Source organism: Paralichthys olivaceus, chromosome 19 (genome assembly GCF_024713975.1).
Source record: "Paralichthys olivaceus isolate ysfri-2021 chromosome 19, ASM2471397v2, whole genome shotgun sequence".
Taxonomy (NCBI): domain Eukaryota; kingdom Metazoa; phylum Chordata; class Actinopteri; order Pleuronectiformes; family Paralichthyidae; genus Paralichthys; species Paralichthys olivaceus.
The window spans coordinates 14986964-15008680 of record NC_091111.1 but is presented as its reverse complement, the minus strand read 5'-3'; the positions used below and the strand labels follow the sequence as shown (position 1 = coordinate 15008680).

The window sequence follows — 21717 nt, the reverse complement described above, 5'->3', positions numbered from 1 at the left end:
TTGTCGTACTCGGACTGGCCACAGGAGGTAGCTGCTGAAGAGGAGGCTGCTGCTGAACAGCAGCAGCCTCCTCTTCAGTGGGCCATCCTGTGGAAAATCCTTTCAGGAGGGGATGTTCAAGGGCATTCTCCCTCTCCTCCCTTTTTTGTTGCTGTATTTCGCCGTCTCTCGCTCCTTCCTGCCTCTGCTTCGCTCTCATTCTAATATCTCAATGTCCTCTTTCTTTTCTCATACGTATAGGGTGTTTCTCTCATGTGTACTCTATTCTCTCCATCATGATCTTCACAAGCCTCCATTTTCTTAAATGTGAATTCACACACGTGTTTTAAAGAATAGGTCTCATTGAGGTCAGGGGAGATGTTTCAGTCAAAAACAACATATTTACGATCATGTGTGCGTTGCTTTATCAGGCCACAGTATCCTGCACCTTCATCTGTTGAACCACATGACGCCCCTTTTCCACCTTTTGCGGACTTGGTGCCGGTGCTCCTGCCGGATCAAGAACAAGTTTCCACATATTTCCACAGAAAACTGTTAGGTGCAAAACTACCAATCATAGTGTTCGGCCAGGCTTGATTTCTTTCCTTCTGCTATGTAACGTTCTTCAGTTGAGGTCTATTTGCGGTTTGAAAACCACAAATTGCTGCATCACATTACTCCACACTGGTATGGAGCCTGGAGTGGAGCCGCTGCTCCTTTGCATCAAAAGGAGCCAGTTGAGGTGGGTCACGATGTCTCCTGGGCAGCTGGCTTTGGAGGTTTTCTGGGAATGTGCAACCGGGAGGAGACCCCAGGGCAGAATGAGAATTCACTGGAAGGATATAAATCCCATCTGACCTGGGAAGGCCTCTGGATCTCCCAGGATAAGCTAGATTTATCTGGATTACCCTGGTTTGCCTGCCGCCACAGCAACCCGACCCAAGAGGATGGATGGATGGTTCAGTTTCCAAACCTGCCAAAATGTAGACTACTTCTCAAAAGGACAGACACTCGTACCCTCCTATTAGAAAACAGATACTGGACTTTTCTCATGCAGAGACCAGCGGCACTGTGATGCAGTGGTTAGCGCCGTCTTACAGCAAGAGGGATCTGGGTTTGATCAACAGTTGAGTTGGTAAATGATGGATGATGATTCATTCCCTGAATTAACATCTAGAGCTTCAGGGGTGGTTTTGTAATTCCTGAACAGCCTTTGGATGGACTGTCATGAAACTTTGCTCAGACAATATTTCCCCCCTGGGTTTAATGTTAATTATGTAGAATCTTCTCCAGCCTTAAATTAATTCTGTCCAGTGGTTTGGTTAAATTCAATAAGTGACTTTCAGGAAACTTACAGTTAGAGATCAGAACTTGTTTCCTTCATCGCAGCTGGTGACAGATTTAAAAACATCGAGTATCTTCAACTCTTCACTTACTTTTTTTAAAACTTCTTTTCATCGAACAAACAAATCGACACATGCTTCACGAGCTGCTGTTTCCGCTCCGTCGCCGCTGGGGGGCGCTGACACGGGCTTTGTGCAGTTTCTGCTTCCTGGTTTGTATCGTCATCAGCCGCGGTGCATCAGGGGAAACAAAATGTCCGCCCAGAACTCGAGCTAACGCTAATTTAACAGAAACAACCGACAATAAATAGACATTTCGCGATGTTTTTCCGAACCGCGGGAATGTCAGTACCTGTGTGATACCTTCTCTGTGTTCAGTTGAAGCCATGGTGAGTGCACGGCCTCTCATTTCACCAGGTTTAGTAGTTTATTTAATCTCCTGAAGCGTTTTTTAGATTTAGCTTCGCACAGTCCTGTTGCTGAAACACCAGAGAAACAACGAATAACGGATTAAAGATTCAAATCCTCGAATGTTTATGTGGCTCTGCTCGAATTATAACACTTCCTGCATGATAGTTGTATGAGAACACCCACAGCTATCGATACATGGCTATCGATACATAGCTATCGATACGTGTTTATTGGTAAATGCAGCTAATGTAGTTTCACGTGAGTCAGAGAATGAATCATTAGAGGATAATAACTTCCTGTTCTGTCTCTGACGTTATCACACACGTGTTAATGAGAGTCACCACTACAGAGAACATGTCTGAAGCTCTGATCTGAGACAATATGTCAGGGATCAGTGTTTGTTCCTGATTCAATTGAAACTATTGATGCTGTCAATCGATTCATAAACAAGTTTCAGTATTCGGTTGGGGGATCTTTCTGCTCCATCCCTGATTGAACGTTTGTTGTTGTTTCTAGTCAACCAGAGCCGAGTGCAGAGTGTCCAGCTCCAGCTCCAGAACAGAGGAGAGAGAAAGGAGGACATCGACAAGCAGAGGCAAGACGACACCAAACACAGAAACTCACCATCGCTGCAAACTTTGAATCAGTGTAGAACCCACCCTGTCGCTGTTTCTCGGCCTGTGTGTGATGGTAAAGACGCACAAGTCGTCGTTAATGTTGCGTTGGATGTAGGGCTTTGATTATCATGGCCACAAGAACTGAAGAAAACAATATTATTACAATATCCATGGAAATGTTCTCAATGTTCTCTTTATCTGTTGATTGTGTGTTTTATCACATTTTTGGCTCATGAACTATGCTCAGAATACTACAAGACAATATGATTTCAGTGATTAAAGATGTTCTGAGCGATTGTAAATAGATTAATGTCAAGATGATACCTGATTTACATCATCTATCTTTGTGCCTTTTTGTTTTTCTTCTCCAGGGCGAGAAAAAAGGAAGCGGAAGCGCAGCCGCAGTAGATCGTCTTCATCGTCCTCTTCAAGTTCGTCTTCATCGTCCTCTTCATCTTCCTCATCATCATCATCATCGTCTTCATCGGGTTCATCACATTCGTCCAGCCGCAGTCGAAGTAGTTCGAGTAGCAGTGGTAAGTGTACATCCAAAGTTACACAGCTACACTTAAATAAATACATTCAAATGTCTTGGTTGTTTTTTAAATGTTAACGTTATTATACAACATTATTAATATCCATGCTCAGATCGGACTCAATGTCTTGTTTTATGTTTTTGGTTTTTAGAATCCCGCAGTAAATCTAGAAAGCAATCAAAGAAAAGGAAAAAGGAGAAACAACACAAAAAAGTAATTTTCTGCACATTTGGCTTTAGTCATTTTTTTACTCACTGACTGAGAAACTAAGTATTTCAACTTATTTTGTTTTCTGAACCAGAAAGGGAAGAAAGAAAAGCGTCATAAACGTAAAAAAGACAAGAAAGCAAAAGGAGGAGAGGAAAACTCGGGACCTGTACAGATCTCCAAGGTAGGGAAACATTCAGTAACAGTCCATACACACTCTCATTGGACAAGGAATTATATCCATACGTTGTCTCCTCATGTATAGTCCTCTTCTAGCTATGTAGATATAATTTATAATATGTGTTTTAATATCAGAATTACTAGATGTTCTCTCCACTTTCAAAGGTGACCTACAGAATAAATATATTCATCCTTATTCTCAAGATAATGAAATGTCACATGTGTTCCTCTTTCAAATCTTCTATTAAGTGAGAATGATCTTTTAATCTTTTTAACTCAAAGCTATTAAAGGAGATTTAGATGTGCAGTCCTGCTAATATGATGTTGCAATACTACATATTTAATGGAGAAGGTCCAAGTAATTATTTTTCATACAATTGTTTTTCTTTCAGTACTTGAAGGACAGGAAAAAAGGCAAGTACAGCATGATTTCAGGGAAGAAGATAAAGATGAAGGTAAAGAAGTCAAAGAAAGACAAACAGGTAAACTGTCAAGGAAGTCACCAACTTTTCTTTGTATAGTTTGTGAATGTATCGGTTGTCTTGGCTCACGTCTGCTCTTTCTTTTTTGTTTTAGCGGGATAAAAATCGGGCAGAACTTCTCGACTTCTTGAACTCCACTCTGTGATGACACCATGTACGCCACAAGTGGTGGTCAGGCTCGGACACGTCAGCAGAACTCAGGAAACAACGACTGAGCGGTGCAGGAGAACAAGTTTTTTTCTATAGAAGAGATGATGAATACAACTTGAACAGACACACAGGGGCAGCACTGAGCTGCACGGAGGGAAGGAGCTGCTGTTCTCGCAGCGAACTGAGACGCTGGTGTCCAGATGCCCAATTCTTCAGCTTTTACTCTGGTAGTGTTTGTGACATGAGACAATGTTGAGCGTTGTTATCTGAAATTTTACCTGTGGCCAAATGGACCATATGAAGGTGAAAGTGGCTCATCCGCCACTTTACATGTGGTTTAATCATTCGGTCACTGCTTTAAAAGAGGACTCCACCAATTTAGTATTGCACTAAACTTAGACTCAACATGGAAAGTTTATTTAAATGATTCAAATTTTTGCTGCAAAGCAAGAGCTTTTGATTTGTCCTCATTGTCAGAACCTGCTGCCCACGTTACCCACATCGTAACTCGGCCTCTCAAAGTTTTGGAATCGAAGAGATAAGTGTTATTCTATGTGGCCTCACGCCTCAAGCTACATGCAGAGATATTGAGTGTGACTCGGGCTGCTATTCTTTTGTCCGAACCAAGGAGAAAAGTCAAGGACCCTTACCTGACAGGAAATCTGTTATTTGTGTCTGAACCCAACCCTGAGCCCGACCCTTTCAGTGGCCCGTCAGGCTGGGGCCAGAGACCACACCACCAGATTATTTGGATTTTCAGTTTTTGCTGGTGCTGACACAGCTCAGAGAATTTGTAGGAATTTATCAGATTCCACATGACTCCCTCTGGGGCCACGAAGAGCTTCTACAATTTGTTTTCCTCCAATCACCAGTTCTCCTCATGACCTAACAGATGTTAATGTGTAAAATTGGTGAAGTTCTCCTTTAAAGTGTAAAATAATTTCTAACATTTTGACTGCGTCAACTTTACTACGTATAGGACTGTGTATTTTTTTAATAGGAAACCCTATGTCATGTTTCCACAGTAAAACTCAGCCTTGGGAACCACAGTGTTATCAGTGTGAACTGATATTCTAGTTTTTGATGTACATTCTGTTTAAAATGAGGAGAACTTACTCTTATGTTGTGTTTGATGACTGTACGACACACTCATGACATTCATTCCCCAAAGTCTGTCACTTCTGTTATGTACCAGTTATTTTATTAAACTGAAAAACAAAACACAGTCACCATTTCGCCCTCGTTGTGTCAAACCAGTTGGAAGCTTTATATGAATGATGGAGTAAACCTGTCGTGTACTGTTGAACTTTACTGTGTGATAGACAAGAAACTGCTGGAAAGATTTTGCTATGAAATGTTTGGTTTAAAAAAATCTTTATCATTTACTAAGTGTTTCTTTGCCTCTTTTCCTTTGTGACATTAATGAAAAACAGAATGAAAGCTTTCAGGTTGTCGACCTTGGTTCACGAATTATTGTGCAGAGTCCCCGTGCTGCTGCTGCTGCAGAGTGGAGAGAGCATGACTCACTCTGAAGAATGCAAACGTGAAAACGGATTATCTATGATTTGACTTGAAGAGCAACTTGTAGACAGAAATCTCATGCAAAACATTCTGCTATCGAAGATCATTCTCCTCTCAGGCATTTTGTGTAGTCTGACGTAACACAATCATTTTCTCCTGCAACATGAAATACTTAAAATTAGATAAACATCAGTGTAAAGCTACAGTAAATATCTCTTCGTGCTCAGATACCAAGAATCTACAAAATCTAAACAGGTGATAATCTCCTGAAACCTTGAAACTCCTTCCATTGTTGATATATCTGTTTTGTGAGGTACAGAAGCTGACATCGTCCTTTCAGTAGATCAAGAGTTGAGTGGTCTCATACCGAAAACACAGGAGGAGGATGGGACTCATCCTCTGTTGCCTGGTGCAAACTGGACGTTGAACAGCAGAGGTCCAGAGGTCAGCATCTGTCCCAGCTCAAAGCGTCTCGTGAAGGCCCCATCGTCAAACAACCTTGCTGCTGCTGGTTCCTTTGTATCTGAAGTCGGGCATGCTCCACACCCTCAGCTCCCTGTCCGTCCCTCGCTCCACGTCCTCGGACACCGTTTTGAGGTCGCTCAGCCCGGCGCCCTCGGCCGCAGCGGAGGTCAGGCCCACCGTGCTGCCGAAGGGGTTGATCTTGATCCTGGACCTGAAGTTTATGAGGGACACGCTCATGGCACGCTTGTTGTTCCACTGGCGGGTGAGCCGCTGAGCCTCCTGCTCCTCCTTCAGGTGCTCCAGAGCCTCGAGGAGGACGGAACGGAACAGGCCCGGCACCTCCTGCACCTCGGGCTCGTTGGCCTGCATGACCTCCCGGAACCTGCACAGGGCAAAGCAAAGCAGGTTGAGTGATGAGAAATGATAATAAAAAGAATAACATGTGGATGCACAGGCGATTGGTTTAATCTTCTTTCTTTTGGATATATGGAGTCATTTTATTGTCTCTATTGTTGGGGCGGATTAAGATGGCAGATGGCTGCATGTCGGAATCAAACCTGTGACTTCTGTAGAAAATTCAAACGTCTCTGAAATTATGAGATGCTGTTAAAAGGAAAATAAAAGTTAGATTTTCTTAATATTTATAAAATGCTTTAAATTGAAAGCAACAAAATTATATTTGTATATCGTTCTAAACAGGATTTTCTTTGTACATATTTTATCACAGCTTTACTAATTGTTTAAATGTTCCCTGGTGCGTGTGTGCGTGCGTGTGTGTGTGTGTGTGTGTGTGTGTGTGTGTGTGTGTGTGGCTCCTCACCTCTCACCTGCATCAACACCTTTCAAGCTGTTTCCTCACCACAAAAAAACTGTCAAACTCTAACAAGACACCTGAGACGTGACCTCAGCAGCTTCCTGCTCAAACAGGCTCAGGACGACTTTAATCTAGTTTTCTGTTTGAATACATTGTCATCTGACATTTTTAAGCCTCGGTTGTTTAATCTGACTTCCTCCTCCAGTTCTTATCATTGACACATTGTCACGTCAGCGTCTCCTTACTTGAGTATGACCAGGCCGCAGCAGGACGGCGGCACCTTGGAGCAGAGGTCCTCCAGGCTGAGCCTCTCGCCGGTGCTGATGCTGTAGGAGGAGCGAGGCATGCTGGCCAGCCAGCTGTAGTCCACTCCGGTCTTGAGGCGCCGGTACTCGCTCTCCCTCTCCCTCTGCTGCCTCTCGGCCTCCTTCAGCTGCCAGCTGAACTCCAGCATCAGGGTGTCGGTGACCACGTCTGCAGGGTCCCGTCGGGGGCTCCGGTAGTAAGGCTCATTCCAGCTGAACCAGGAGGCCATGGCCTTGTCCTCCTTCACCGTCCACTGAGGAGGGAGAGACAGACCGACATGATCAGACCTCTCATTAAACAAGATCACAGAATATTCCTGTTGAAATTAAGATCAGTCAGGTTAACTGAGTTCACAATGGATTATTCTGTGCACACTGCTTGTTGCACACTGCAGATTAGATTTCTTGCTCTTATTCAAAGTAATGAGATATAACTAAGATTAAATAGTAGTTGAAGTGTGTGTGCCTTTGTGCTTTGCAGTTACACAGTTAAACTCTCACTTTCACTGTGTTCTCTTCAGTTTAGACACACATGCAAATATTAGTATAATGTTGGCTTCATTTGCTTAATTCATTTTTTGAGATGATGATGTGAAGCTCGATGAGACAAACTGTGATTTGTGAATATGGACTACACAAATAAAATATGATTAGTTGATTCATACCACATCCTCTGACATCTGGACTTATTCCCTAAAGAGAACATCTCTGCCTTTGTCTCCTCTGTGTTCTTCAGGCGTCATGTTCACCCCCCACTGACGATGAATTCACTCCCATCAATAGAGTCTTTTGTTTGTTTTGGCTTTTGTGATGAAAGAACATGAAACATCACAGAGGACGATGGTACCACGCTTCATTAATTCAAAATAAAAGGTTTTAGTTCTCAAATCTCTCAGCTTCTTAGACGTTAAGCGGATTCCTTTTATTTTTTGGCAGCATTTAAAGTCTTTACTCCACCTGGACACATCGGCTTTTAATCGGTTTGTATTTAGTTTCTTATCCATTCTTTCAGTCCTGGGTTAATCTGTTGGTGGCGTGTTGAGGTTTGTCATAATGAACGTGTGCAGAGAAAAGTTTCATGACAGAAGCACACAGTGGGATTAGTGTCGGTCCTGCTCCTCTGCAGCCAACACTCACTAAGTCTGAGCTGATTAACGCTTCAAAATGGAGTCAGACACAGACACACAGTCACTGAACCACATTACATTCACTGAAGACAGACAGAATTTCACTTAAACTCCAAATTAAAACTTCTTTACAATATGTGAGTAAAACAGAATAAAAACTGGGGGAAGATTTACAACACTCTGCAACACACTGCCTGTTCCCAGTAGAAGTTTCTGTAACACGAGTTTCTGTTTCTGTAACACGAGTGAAGATGTTTAGACATTTTAACATTTAATGTAACCTTCTCCACAGCACCCTGAATAAAATAACCGCCTGATTACATTCATACATTATTGATCTCACATCTATTATCCAGATAAATACAAACACCCTCTGTTTTTTCTCAAATATCAACGATTTACACTTGAACCCCTTCCATGAGATTTCATTACCAGATCTTGTGGTGATGTGAGTGATGTAAGTTCGCAATTCAGTCATTTAAAATCCTGTTCACATCTATAATAAGGGTTCTGGCCATGAATTTAAAAAGGGTTTCATGTTTTTGTCATCATATTGTTCAGTGTTCCAGAGAAATAAAAAGGGTTAAAGACATTTTCAAACTGTTACCCTCTAATTTCTCTGTTTTGCTGAAATGACTTTGTGATTCACTGACAAACGAAATATTTGTAGATATGGAGATAGGTCGTCTCATGGAGGAAAATATTCAGGTTTGAACTTTGCTTCTTTTTTTCAGTTTTTTCAATATATAGAAAATAAATGTTTAAATTTCCCAGCTGACGTTTTTCCTTCCTGTCCTGCTGCTCACTTTGAATATGTTGAACCTTCCCTGGTCACATCTACTGAGTCCAGTCTGTTGCTCTTTACTCTAATGCCAGAGAATGAACAGAGTAAACAATAAAATAAATTCTTACCTCCTCTTCTTCCTTTTTCTTTTCCTTAAGTTTGTAAAACTAAATCCCACAGTGGAGCAGAATCCGAAAAGTCGTCGGGGGAGCAGAGATCCAGAGACGGGCTAAATGAAACGCAGAGAGAGAAAATAGAAATGGTTTCTCTCTCTCTGACGATCACACTGTATTATCTCCACCTGTCTCTCTCTCTCTCTCTCTCTCTCTCTCCATCCCTCCTCCTCTTCCTCCTCCTCCTCCCAGGAGCCTCTCTGGCCTGCCTTTACTTGTTGCAGGAGGAGGCTGCGGGCGCCATCTCCGACGGGAGCCATTGGTTCTCGGCCCTTGATGAAGTGCTTATGCAGCTTTTTACGATTCTCTGTTGCCATAGTGACGCTCATAAGCCTATTTGTGCACAATGAGGCTCCATCAGCTGAGAGGGAGATGGAGAGGCAGATAAAGAGGGCGGGGATGGAGAGAGGGGAGGCGAATCAGGAGGATGTTGTTTTTGAGGACAGGGGTTAGATAATGAGTCACTGGCCCAGAGCAGACATGAATGAATTATCGGAGAGCTGGTAAAGTGCTAATTGCAGGAGGAAATGTTTGTCAGTGTGTGTGTGTGTGTGTGTGTGTGTGTGTGTGTGTGTGTGTGTGAAGGAGACAGCAGAGAGAGAAGCAGAGTCCAGATTGAATGTGCACTCAGTCATTGTGTAGGTGGATATCAAGGTTCATGCTGTGTGTAGGTGTGAGCAGCTCAAACCTCAGACGCTTCGCTCTCTGCACATAACCTCGAAATCCTCATCGCTCCAGCCTCCTCCTCCTCCTCCACCTCCTCTTCCTCCCCCTCCTCATTCTTCCCTCTCTGCCTGTGAGATAAAAAAAATCTGGGTGAACTTTGACCTCAGTTTATTTCGCTGCAGAAACATCCGCCTCTAACAGAGCCAACAAAAGACCCGTGTATATAGATCTTGTGTGCTCTGAATTCATCAATGCAACAACTGTTAATGAGCAAACAAACATTTGCACAATTTTTCTTCAATCTGAAATGTTGAAAGAAAATTATCCCACATATTAATGTTATATTAAGGCAAATTATTCAAAATGTGAACAACAGGCCTTTTTCACTGCAGATGTTTCTCCTCAGAGCAGAGGAGTGCAGCTGTAGTCATCAGTAACAATGGCTCCTCTGTGAACGCACACAAGTGGTTTAAGAATAAGATTATTTCATTGAATAAATGACGTTTGATTGTCAGGTTCTCAAACTGAATGGCAGATATGTGGCTCTTTAATTAAGTTTCCCCAGTGGGAGAAGATTTATTAGCTATTCATGACGCTGCTAGTTACACCTTATAAATCCTCTATTATGTAGATCTAATGAGAAAGTGCTATTGATCCGTCTACACAGCGAATTAAATCTAGATTTACTGTCTGGCAGCAGCTAAGAGACTCTTTATTAGACCCTGACCTTCTTCCTCTGCAGGCTGATTCTGCAGCACAGCCTGGGTCTGCACACAACACATGAAGTACATGAGGCCACTGCTCCCTCTGGCAGGGAGTCAAACTGCACTCCAAGTGAACAGTGGCACCACACAGCCACTGGGTCAAGTTCCTAATCTGAAGGAGTAAGTATCCAGTGGAGTGAGGGAGGCCTCCTCCGTAACTCAGCTCGAGGTCGACAGATGGACAGGTATAAGCTCTCGCCCTGTAATCCAGACAGATGGAGGCGCTAATCCCTTTAAGTGATTTCCCCCCCCCACCACCATCAATCCCATGTTAACCTCGCTCAGCCAGCGGCCGCAGGGGCCCTGACGCTCGTGATGTTGTTTGGTGGAGGCTTTTTTTGCAGGTTTGCTGTGAATGGTGGAGAGACGTGGTTCTGACGCACGACGATGACAGCTTTCAGACGCCTGACCTCATCATCTGAAGTGATCTCACCTGTTATCAGACGGGTGGGGGGGTCCTGCACTGGGGCCGTTCAGAGGTGAGTTTACTCATAAAATCCAATCAAACATTTGTTTTCCTTGAATTCCTTTGATTTCATTGCTTTGACTTATCGTTGTGTGTACGTACATTAATGAATTTTGCTTGTTAGGCTCCGTCTTTATCTTGTTTTCACTGTTAGTTTGGGTTTTTGTGCCGTGTGACTTTGTGTGTTTGGCTGAATCTGGCACATTTCCATGCTTGACTCAAACAACTTTATTTCTACCGTGTTTCTCAAACCAAAAGTGATTTAGCCTCGTGGTGCCTTGTCACACCGCGTGATATCCCATGAAGATGAATGACTAGAGAATGGCTCAGTATAATTTTAACTTTTGTGACACATTGGCTCTGTTGTGTAACAAGTAAGGAGGAAGCTGACAAAGTGAAGCAGTAGAAGTATTTACAAAGAAAAACTAACTTAAAGCAAACATGGTAATCAGTTCTGTCAGTGGTGTCTGTATAAAAATCAAACAATTATCACGATGGTGCCGCTGCCATGTCCGTGTGGTGGTGGACCTGGTGAAGGAGAGAGAGAGAGCCCAGTCTGCACCCCCCTTAAATAGTGGTCAGCACAGGTGAGCCACATATCTGCTGATTACACAACACACACCACCGCAGCAACACAACTCCAGGGTTGTCACACTTTGTATGATCATTTAAATAAATGTGTTATTTTGACCCATTTCCTTTTTCTGTTTTGTTTCTTAGAATCATTCCTACGTACAATGAGTCACTGTAGGAAAATGATAATATGACTAGTAGGGCACAGACCTCCACCGAGGCTGAACAGTCGCATGGTTGTTTAGTTTGTATAGTAGAAATATTAAAGAATTGAGGAAGTGATCTCAAAACCTAAAAGATTTATTTGTAATAAAATTTAGTAAAAGAAAATAGATCCGCACCTTGATCTGCATTTGCACCAACATTGAATGAGTTCTTCTGAAAATCTAATCCTTCACACAAATAAACAAACAGGTGAACATGGAAATCAATTCTTATTTTGTGCAGCTACTCGTCTACTATCAACAGGGGGCGACACATCACTATATAGCCAGGCTTCATTCTCTTTAAGGTCTTTTTAATAAGAAAACAATAAAACAGCACAACAACAGAGTTTTTGTCTTTGTCAGTAAATCTCTTGCATCGTGTTCGACGCAGTGAAAATATTCGTGTCGTACACAAACAAGCTGATCCTGATAATCTGAGGTGAGGAGGACGTCAGACAGTGAGTCAGCATCATATCCAGAGGAGCCACAGATTACTCAGAAGAGCATGATACCCTGACACCGGTGACATCATGCTGCTGTAACAGATCCTGGGACCTGAATACTTTCAGTTTCGGAATCAGTTCATGTTTGGAAAAATAATTAAATCAACTTTAGCCACTTTCAAATGCAAATTCAAAACCCAGCTGTTCTCAAGCATCTGATTATTTTACCGCTACAGGTTTCATTGAATTAAAATGTGTTGGTGCGGAGAATGTTCACAGATCAAACATTTAATTCGTCAATAAACCCTGTGACTTGTTTCCTGCTGAAGCTGCTCCAGGGTTTATCCAGCATGCAAACACACCACTAGATGGTAGATTTTCTCCCTTTTACCTGCTGAGAGGCTCAGTGCAAGTTGCTGGTCTCTTTTTATTTCCTTCTCTCTGCGGTCACATCCCAGTTGAGATAATAATCACCTCAGGAGGTTATAGCTGAGTCGGGCAGATTTTGGGTGGAGAAGCAGGTGATCCTGGGCGTGAAGAAGAAGGAACACAAGTTTTGTTTTCAGAGCTCATTCTTCACATTCTTGAGATTAAAAGCATGAAAAGTTCAACTAAATAAACAACACCGGCCTCACCTAATGCATCAATATTATCACACAAACATTCTTTACTGGGAAAAAAGGGAGCAGAGGCCTCAGGAGAAAAGCTGACACACATGTGAGGAGATGAACAGATGCAGTAAAGGCAGTGAAGTGAAGACACACACTGAGCTGAATGTCACCTTTGTCTGATTGTCAGACTGGTTCACATGGAGCAACCCCTCCTACATCTACACACACACACACACACACACATGTCAGGCTCGGGTGCACTCCAGTCCCATGATGAGCACAGAACGTGGAAACTGACGAGGTCAATTTCAAGAAGCAGTTTGAGTTTGACTGCGTTTGCATTTTTACCTGTTGTTTGTGTCTGTTGTGTGATCAGATAAATGTTAAACATCACAATGCTACTTGCTCACACTCACCTGTACCAAGTACATTTAGTGCTGGACTTACGTTTAATTAATAGTTTAATTATTATTTGAGGTAGAAGTACTTTTTTGCTGTATTTATGTTTTACTTTGACATACTAACTTAATTTAACTGTGTAATACTCATTTTCAGTCTGTGCAAATTCACCATATTACATGTGCAATCCTGTTTTACACTACATTTATTTAAGTTTTTCGGCCCCTTACAGGGACCAACTAAAGTATCAAAATATAAACTACAACTGGTTTTGGATCAGTAACAATCTAAACACGTCATCTTTTATACTACATATCGACCCCAAGAGTCATTGAGTACTTTTACTTATATTTGAACTTCATTTGCCAATAATACTTTGGTACTTTAACAGAGGATTGTGAATGCAGGACAACTTGTAATGGAGCTATGTTCTTTACTTAAACAAAAGATTATTTCTTCTTCCACTAATATGTGACATTTTAATGTGTTTATTTATTATCCCTCTGAACATTGAACACAGGAGTGAAAGTAAAGGATCTGACTTCTTCTTCCACCATGTTAAAATGAAAGTGGAGGATTTCACAAGAAATGTGAGACTATAGTGATGAGAAGAAGGAAAGTGAGGGGATTTCCTGGAAACAAAAGAAAAGAAGGATTATCACGATATAAATACGTCCATCAGAAGGTATTAACAGCTTAATGTCGATGTATAAAGCTGTTTCTTCATTTCACTTCCTGCCGGTCTTCTGCTGCTAACTTGCATTAAAAGGAGTTTCTTCAAGTTTCACTTCTTCCTGTTGTTCTTTCAATAAACAGCTTTTTCAAAAAAAGCCCCTTGATCTAACTCGGTTGTGTAATCCAGAGGCTGTGCAGTAAGCGGCATGTTCTTTAACATCTGAGTGCAATGTGAATTGGCTGCCCTGTGGTGTGACTGTATGGGGAAGGAAGTCACATGAGTCCAGTGAAAAAAAAAGAAAAAAAAGACTCTGATTTGCTGACGTCCCCTTTTTCTTTGGCCTTTGTCCAGCGTCACATTTCCCTGGAACAGGACTGTGGACTACGGTCAGTGAATGTGTGGTGGGAGCTGAATACTATCACAGGTCATCGTGGTCTGAGTCGCTTGATAAGCAGGTGTAAAGAAACAGTGAAATGATGCTCAACAACACCTCGTAATGATCTCAAGGTGAAGCATTTACAGGTTCATATCTTGAAACCATATACAGGGCTGGTATTGGATGACATGTAATCAAGGATTACATAATTAAATTCCAAAAACAAGTAACTACAATTGAAAATATGTGTAATATATATTCATAGTTTACACGATCAACTTTTGATTATGTCTTTAAATGATGGCAATTTTAAACTGATTCACTTTTTTCATGATAACCAGTTAAAATTAGAGAACTATGTTTCACATACAGCGTTTCTTTGATTCCGTGTTGCAATCCGTGGCGGGGGAGGGGAATAAAAGCAGGGCTGAGTCAAAATGGAAGTTTCAAGCATGTGATGAAACGTAAGACAACAAAACAACAACTCTTCCAGGGAATCCCTGCGGTCACTATCAGATTGAATGAGACAAATGCTGTTGTTGACGAGCCAAGTGGGCTTGTTGATGCCGTTCCTAGCACATGATGGATGCAAAACTGAAGAAAACAACAAAATTCAACTTTTGAAGGATTTCAAATTATAGAGCTTTTGGTGATAAGGGCCAGTGTCGATGTGCTGTAAACCAAAAAACATGAAATCTTATCATCTTATAACGTATATGTGATATCCTGTCTCCTGGACACCGCCCCTCACCTCAATATCTCCGACATGTTCTTGTTGTTGTGAACACGTCTGACCCTGACAAGCTCCTGCTGTGCTCTTCATATGTGAAAGGCAAAGTCCAGGAAATGTCCGGCCCCAATTAATATTTAAGCCTTTTCCAGAGTTCATGTCTGAAAATGGCTCGAAGCAGGATTTTTCTCTCTGGTCCTCATGTTTATGTGTGGGATCTGGTTTGATATGAGGGAGGAATTACTGTCTTTGTAAAACATGCAAGCTGCAGAAATGAAAACACAATATACCAAAGAGTTTTCATAAATTCTTAAAGAATTGAGTGAGAGATTTCAGGACGGGAACAGCATACAAAAGGAACCAAGCACATTTGTTCAGCCGTTAGATAATAAACCAGCTGACGGCCCAACATGAAATAAGATGTAAAACAACCTTTCTCTGCTTGAACTCTCTAACGCTCCGTGTAGACAAGCGCTGGAGTTGGTTTCTCTGTTTGGGGCAATCTTCTGCTGTGAACTGTTCTTTTCAGCACAATGATCACCCTTAGTGTCTGCTGGGCGGTGTTCTGTACAGGTGATGTAAAGTGAGCTTATCAGAGCTTTACTGCTGAAAACAGCTGCCTGCTGCGGCTCAAAGGGGGAGGAGTGAATCAAAGCAGTGAAGCTGTCGTCGTAAAGAGAGAAACACAGAGCTGAGAGGAACCAAAACTGTGGATGAGACAACTTTCACATTCTGAGACGATCAAAATCTTAAGCAGTGCACTAGTAAGCGGCAACATCTGGAAAAAAAGAAACACATGAGCAAGAAGAGAGGTGACACACTTTATAAAATACACATTATATAGATTTTATCCCAGTTTTCCCCGCTCACCCAACTGAGTTCAGATCAGCGAGCCAGCTTGTCAGATCGTCACTTTGGCAGAGACAGCTCGAGGCCCGAATCCCCGCCTGCTGCACGGCCATATTGCGAGAACAGATGGCGGAAAATATAATGAAATGAAAGAATAAATTCCTCCATGAAAACTGGAGTTCACTTTCCAATGCTGGACGTTATCCCTGAATTTCAGGAATTGCCAAATGACTGACTAATTGAGTTAGTCTGTGTTGCAAGTCTGTGTGTCTTTGGATAACGGAGCAAACAGTTTCAGCTTGACTCATCTGCAGCGTGAGTCAGTGGTTCCTGCACGGTTGCGTGAGAATCTCCAGTTTGTCCTTAAGACTCTGTGATAACACGATAAACCCAACAAGCTTTTTGGCTCATTCTCTTCAGGGCAAAGAGCACTCAGATGCAAAACATCCATATTTTGGCACTTTGTTAGGTTCTGCAGTAGAGTGAACAGGCTAAACAGTGTAGAACTACTAAAGTCATCATCAAATGAATTATAGGACGGCAACTTTCTATGTTTTCTATTGAATGATTTCCCCAGGAAGACGTGTGTACACATGTGTGAGTGTGTATGTGTTCAGATGGAGAACAGGAAGAACGGATCAGATGTGTGTTGTGCTGGTTATAGAGCAGTGAATCGTCAGTTTTCTGTTTTCCCCTTGTCAGTGACTGCACACATCCTCATGATAATGTGTGTGTGTGTGTGTGTGTGTGTGTTGGTGGGGGGAGGGAAGAATACAACAGCAGCGGTTGACTGTGTGATTGTTTCTAAAGACGACCATAAGATCTATGAGCTGGAGGAGGACGACAACATCAGGGGGACGGAGGAGATAGATAGATAGATAGATAGATAGATAGATAGATAGATAGATAGATAGATAGATAGATAGATGGATATAGATAGATAGAGTATTTTTTGTTCCTCGTAGCTTTATCCTTTCTTATCATGGCAAAATGATGTGTCAGGAGTATAAGTAAAAATTCTGATTTATAAGACTTTTGATGAAAACTCTAGAATTATGAGCAAAGGTACAATATATATATAATACAACAATCCTGCCAATATTTAACTCTTGTCTGTCTCTAGATGACATGTGATGTAGCGAGCTGCAGCAGTGCTCACACTGAGAGGTCAAGCAGCAGAGAGCGGCTGATCTGTGCACATGGAAGTTCATATAACAGGCGATGACACTTATCTTATGACGCTTAACTTATCTTAACTGTATGCAGGTTACAGTCGAGGAGGGGTTTACAGGGAGGTGGAGGGATGGCGCTCTTTGCGTTGATCTCCTCTCCTCTCGTCGTGGCGTTTGTTTGCACTCTGTTTATCAGCGAGGAATTCATTACTGCTGGTTGAACCCACTAAACTCTGTGATCAAAGTCTGAGGCTGGTGGGGGAGGCATGACGCTGCAGCACAGGCTATCAGTGAAACATTAACCCAACACCTTCCTCCCTTCACAGCCCTGCAGAGGAAACACATGGTGATTTATTTATCACTCTCTTAGTTTATCATACAACAAGGATTCAAAACATTACGGTCATGTAAGCACGCCCTCTCCCGACTATTCTCACTGTAACTACAGTTTTGGGGATTATTTCTACTCTGGCTACTTTTCTATTTTTAACCCTCAACGTGAGAATGATCATTTTCTCTGCTCAACGCGACATTTATCTGCATTTATAATTCATCTCACAGCTGAACCTTCTTTGTAAATTAATATTTCAGATTTAATGTGGCAGGAGATCATAAAATATTGATATAATCAGCTGTAGGATTTTAGGTTTTAATTTTAATTAGGAGATGAGATCCCCCCTGTAGACACCAAGAAGAAAGTCACTTATCTGGAAATCTAATTTAAAAAAGGCTGCACTTGAAATGATTAAGAGTTTACTGTTGACTTCTGACTTTACTTGTGATTTATGAGTATATTATATCTGTTGTGTTCTTGTACTTCTGCTGCTGTGATGAAGTTCATTTTGTCTTACTTTCTGTGTTTAATAAAATTATAGCATTTTTAAACTCCATACTTTGGCCACATAATAAACACTGAGCATTTGATGAGGAAAACCTTTGAGATGTGGTCTAAAGCTCCAGAAAATGCCACCAAGTTGCAGCTGAATCTCTTGCTTCAACTAAAGTAACTATTCTCTATCTTTTATAATGTATTTCACGCTGACATGTTCCCACATGTTGACTGTAAAACTTTTTTTGATATGTACTGTCCAGGTATATAAGATTATTGCCCCACTCTCTCTTATAGTTATGGATTAATGATCTATGAGGACTTCCTCCTCTGATCATCATCATCATCAGAGAGTGGGTTAACATTCCAGCTCTCCTAAGCTCTCTTTAAGAGGGACAGGTTCTTTTGAGGGTACAAACCTGCCATGTGGTCAGATTAAAGGTTCTGTGTGTGGGACAGGACACAGATTATCAAGTGATTCTCTCCATTTTCACTTTGAGTCTTAGTACATTGGACCACCCTGTTTTTTAAAGGCGTGCTCATACTCCTGCCTCAGATCTCCGTCATCTGTGTGCAGAACATCGCTGCTGACCAGAAGAAGGGGGAAGGATACTTTTTACTTTTTTATTTGAATGTTTTAATAGTATGTTGCATGTGTAAGAGCAACAACACAAGATACTATTTTATCAGAGAAGTACTCTTGTTATCTTTGTGGTAGTGCGTAGTTTGAGAAATGGTGATACTGGTCCATTTCTCTTCCCACCACTTTGGTCCAGATGTTTGACATATGATGTGTAATTTCTAATCCTCCGATACATAATACAAACATTATTAAAATGTCATTAAAATCATATGTCTTATCATTGTTCATCGCTCCACCCTGGTCAGTGTACATGACTTTATCTGCTCTCAATAATGCTGATATTTCTCACACTTTATTTCTATGGGTTAGTGATTCCCATATAATTTTGATATTAAAAAATCATCCACAAGTCCTGAACGTTTATAACGAAACCTTTAAAAACAGAAGTAACAGTGAATTAATGCAACATTTAAGAAAAAACTATTCAAGAAAAAGGGAAATATGAGAGATTTTCCAAAAGAGCAGAAAAATCCCCCCACATCACACATCCCAAATCTAAAACAAAACATGAGTGGTAAAAAGTCAAATAGAGGAAGTCTCATCTGAGTCATCACTCTATCTTTTCAGCCTCTGACTGACATACACAAAACCATGTTGTTTAATGACATTTAAATCAAATTACTCCAACGGTCAAAGTTCCTTTTTGGCCCATTTGTCAGGTTTTCAGTTCAATATTCCTTCACTTGTATGTGTAAAAGTATGTGTGGGCTGTGATACAATCTATGTACATGTATGAAATAAAAATAATAATATACAGATCAATGAAATACAGATCACACAAAATCATCATTATATGTTATATATGAGTTTTAAGAGAAAATCTGACATCAATCATTATAACAGAACAAACAGAGGGATAATATACGCCATGCTTACAGTTAAAAGAGCAGACTCTGAATTGGGGGTCATGTTACTTTTCAGTCATTAACATCAGGCGCTTTAGAGAATCTTCTTCTGAACTGAATGTTTTGAATGTATTGACGACGGCAGCAGTGAAACCCGTCTTTGTTCTATAGATGTGACACAATGTACTCGTTCTCTAAACAGAGATCAGAGGTCACTTTCACTCTCAATCTCCCTTTTTCCTATTAACAGGACAAAGAGTCTGAAATCGCTTTCTCACCTGTGAGTCTCTAGCTCCATACAATTTGTTTAAGCGTGAAATATATATGCACCATACCCTCAAATACTCTCCCAGTGGAATAAAGTGTGTTCAGTGCTGATGCTAACATTAAATAAGAGTTTAAATGTCTAAATTACCTTTTTTTTAGTAAAGAAATGAGTTTCAGTCATATTTCAGTCAATTATATATATTTTTTAGACTACAATTGTATCACAAATTTTCCAGTAATCTGCCGGGTTTTATTTTTTAATGGGTTATTCATCTTGAAAGAAGAACATTTATTTTGCCGTAGAAAATTCAAAAAGCACTAAATCTGCAAATGCTTTGTTTTTATTGGACGAAACAAATGAAGAAACCACATCAGCAACCATTAACACATCGGCACATCTCTGAATCACATCAAAAATCATTTGATAAATACTGAAAAGATGCTCAGCTCTTGTGACACTGAGAGGCAGAGCGGGGCTATAAGGTTTATCAGGACGCTTCTTTTGCTGTATTGTGTTCTTTGTTTTGAACAACTGCAGAGTTTTAGCTTACGCATGTGGCTGCGCCCGCTGCTAACGCTGCGCTGGCAAAGGTGAATCCATTATAGTGGCAGCGTGACCTTTCACCCTAAAGTCCAATGTTCACTCCCCCCCCCCCCCCCAAACCAAGCCCCACGTCCTGTTCACCCAGAGACAAAGCTAGAGACAGATGGCCTGCAGCAACCACACACACACACACACAAATTAGCGTAACAACAACACATCAGCTGGATACAGGACTGTCCGTTTATGTGATCTTTTACTATTATGGACTAAGAGTCTAGACTATTATCTTAATTAACAATTAGTCAAGTTTGACAAGTTCACACAGTCAGCGAGTGAACTCAAAAGGTTTATTGACATTACGGGAAAATATGAATATTCCCTCTCTGGTAGAGTTTGATAAGTAGCTTTATTACAGACCCACTTCCACCTCTCCGTCCACATAAAGAGGGAGATGGGGTGAGTATAGCGAGCAGGCCGGCAGCACTGAGGAATGCTGGGTAAGAGCCCCCGTGCTTGTTGCCTTTGGAATGCCCCTGGGCCTCTTACATAAGTCCCCTCAGACTGGCTGCTGCTGCGACAGCTTCACGCTGACCGTCTGCAGCCTCACCAGACTTCCACCGGAGCTCAGCCGCAGGCCTGAGCCAGCATCCGCAGCTTCACACCACAGAGAACGGCTGTGAGACGCTGTAATTATGGATTTATGTTGCTCCCTCGCACTTTGTACCTCAGGTTTACTTCAAACCATCATCATTTAGACGGTTTAGAGGTTTTGTAGCTGGACGGGCGACAGAAGCCGCAGCTGATGTCCTGTTGGACTTTCACACCACATCAACACCGTGATGTTACTGTGGTTTTCAGTGACCGTTCTCATCTCACACACAATTAGATTTAAACTCCCAATGTGGGTGTAGGAGACAGACTCACTGAGACTGAGACAACCTGAGATTGGGATTAAAAATGAATGTTTTTTAGTTTATTAAGTAATTCAACTAATTACTTAGTACTCTTACTATTAATTACTATGTCTACTGTTTCTATATTCAAACTTTGATGAGTTCAGTTTCTTTAAATTAATGAAAATAGATAGTAAAATCAATCTGAGTAAGTTTATACATTTTAGATGAACAACTTAATAGTTTAGGTAGTGAGCTGTTGCACATGTCAGGGGACATATTTGACGTCTTTCACTGACAGCATTGAGAGCTTGTTAAAAATGTATTAAAAATACAGGTTCAAATTAACTTATGAACCCACAAAAAAAGTAGATTGTGGTTCATGACCAGAAAAGCACAAGCATGAGAGGATATAACATAAAACTGGAATGTAAAAAAGCTATGCTAACATGTAACCAGCTTCTTTTAACAGCTTTTTAATCTCCTTTACATTTCTATGGCTAGAGTGGATTTAATAGGCAACGGTCACTAACAGATGAAGTTTGTTGACACAGATAAGCTGGTTTAAAGTAATTCAAAATACTAAACTTAAATCACAACACAAAGCAGTTTAAAGTCAACTGTAGCTCTGTCCACATCCGACACGACAAGCTGGAATAAGACAATCGACA

The 21717-nt window shown here is 41.3% G+C and overlaps 2 protein-coding genes across 3 annotated transcripts; one reads left to right on the top strand and one right to left on the bottom strand.

Moving 5' to 3' along the window:
• The first annotated feature begins 1533 nt into the window (after positions 1 to 1533).
• Positions 1534 to 5130, top strand: LOC109636211 (protein FAM133). 2 transcript variants are annotated; one of them, XM_020097815.2, is made up of 7 exons: positions 1534 to 1711; positions 2250 to 2328; positions 2722 to 2886; positions 3038 to 3099; positions 3188 to 3277; positions 3666 to 3755; positions 3850 to 5130. In XM_020097815.2, the coding sequence occupies exons 1-7, from the start codon at positions 1709 to 1711 to the stop codon at positions 3898 to 3900; spliced, it is 540 nt and encodes a 179-aa protein (XP_019953374.2). In that variant the 5' UTR covers positions 1534 to 1708; the 3' UTR covers positions 3901 to 5130. The 2 variants fall into 2 exon arrangements, 1 of the variants encoding a protein (XP_019953374.2); XR_011239382.1 differs by having other exon boundaries at positions 1550 to 1711; positions 2250 to 2423.
• On the bottom strand, positions 5085 to 9249 carry rd3 (retinal degeneration 3, GUCY2D regulator). The gene is made up of 3 exons (XM_020097814.2): positions 9050 to 9249; positions 6951 to 7264; positions 5085 to 6273 (listed from the first exon to the last, which is right to left on the bottom strand). Exons 2-3 carry the CDS (start codon positions 7238 to 7240, stop codon positions 5916 to 5918), a joined length of 648 nt encoding a protein of 215 aa, XP_019953373.2. The 5' UTR covers positions 7241 to 7264; positions 9050 to 9249; the 3' UTR covers positions 5085 to 5915.
• Positions 9250 to 21717: the final 12468 nt, after the last annotated feature.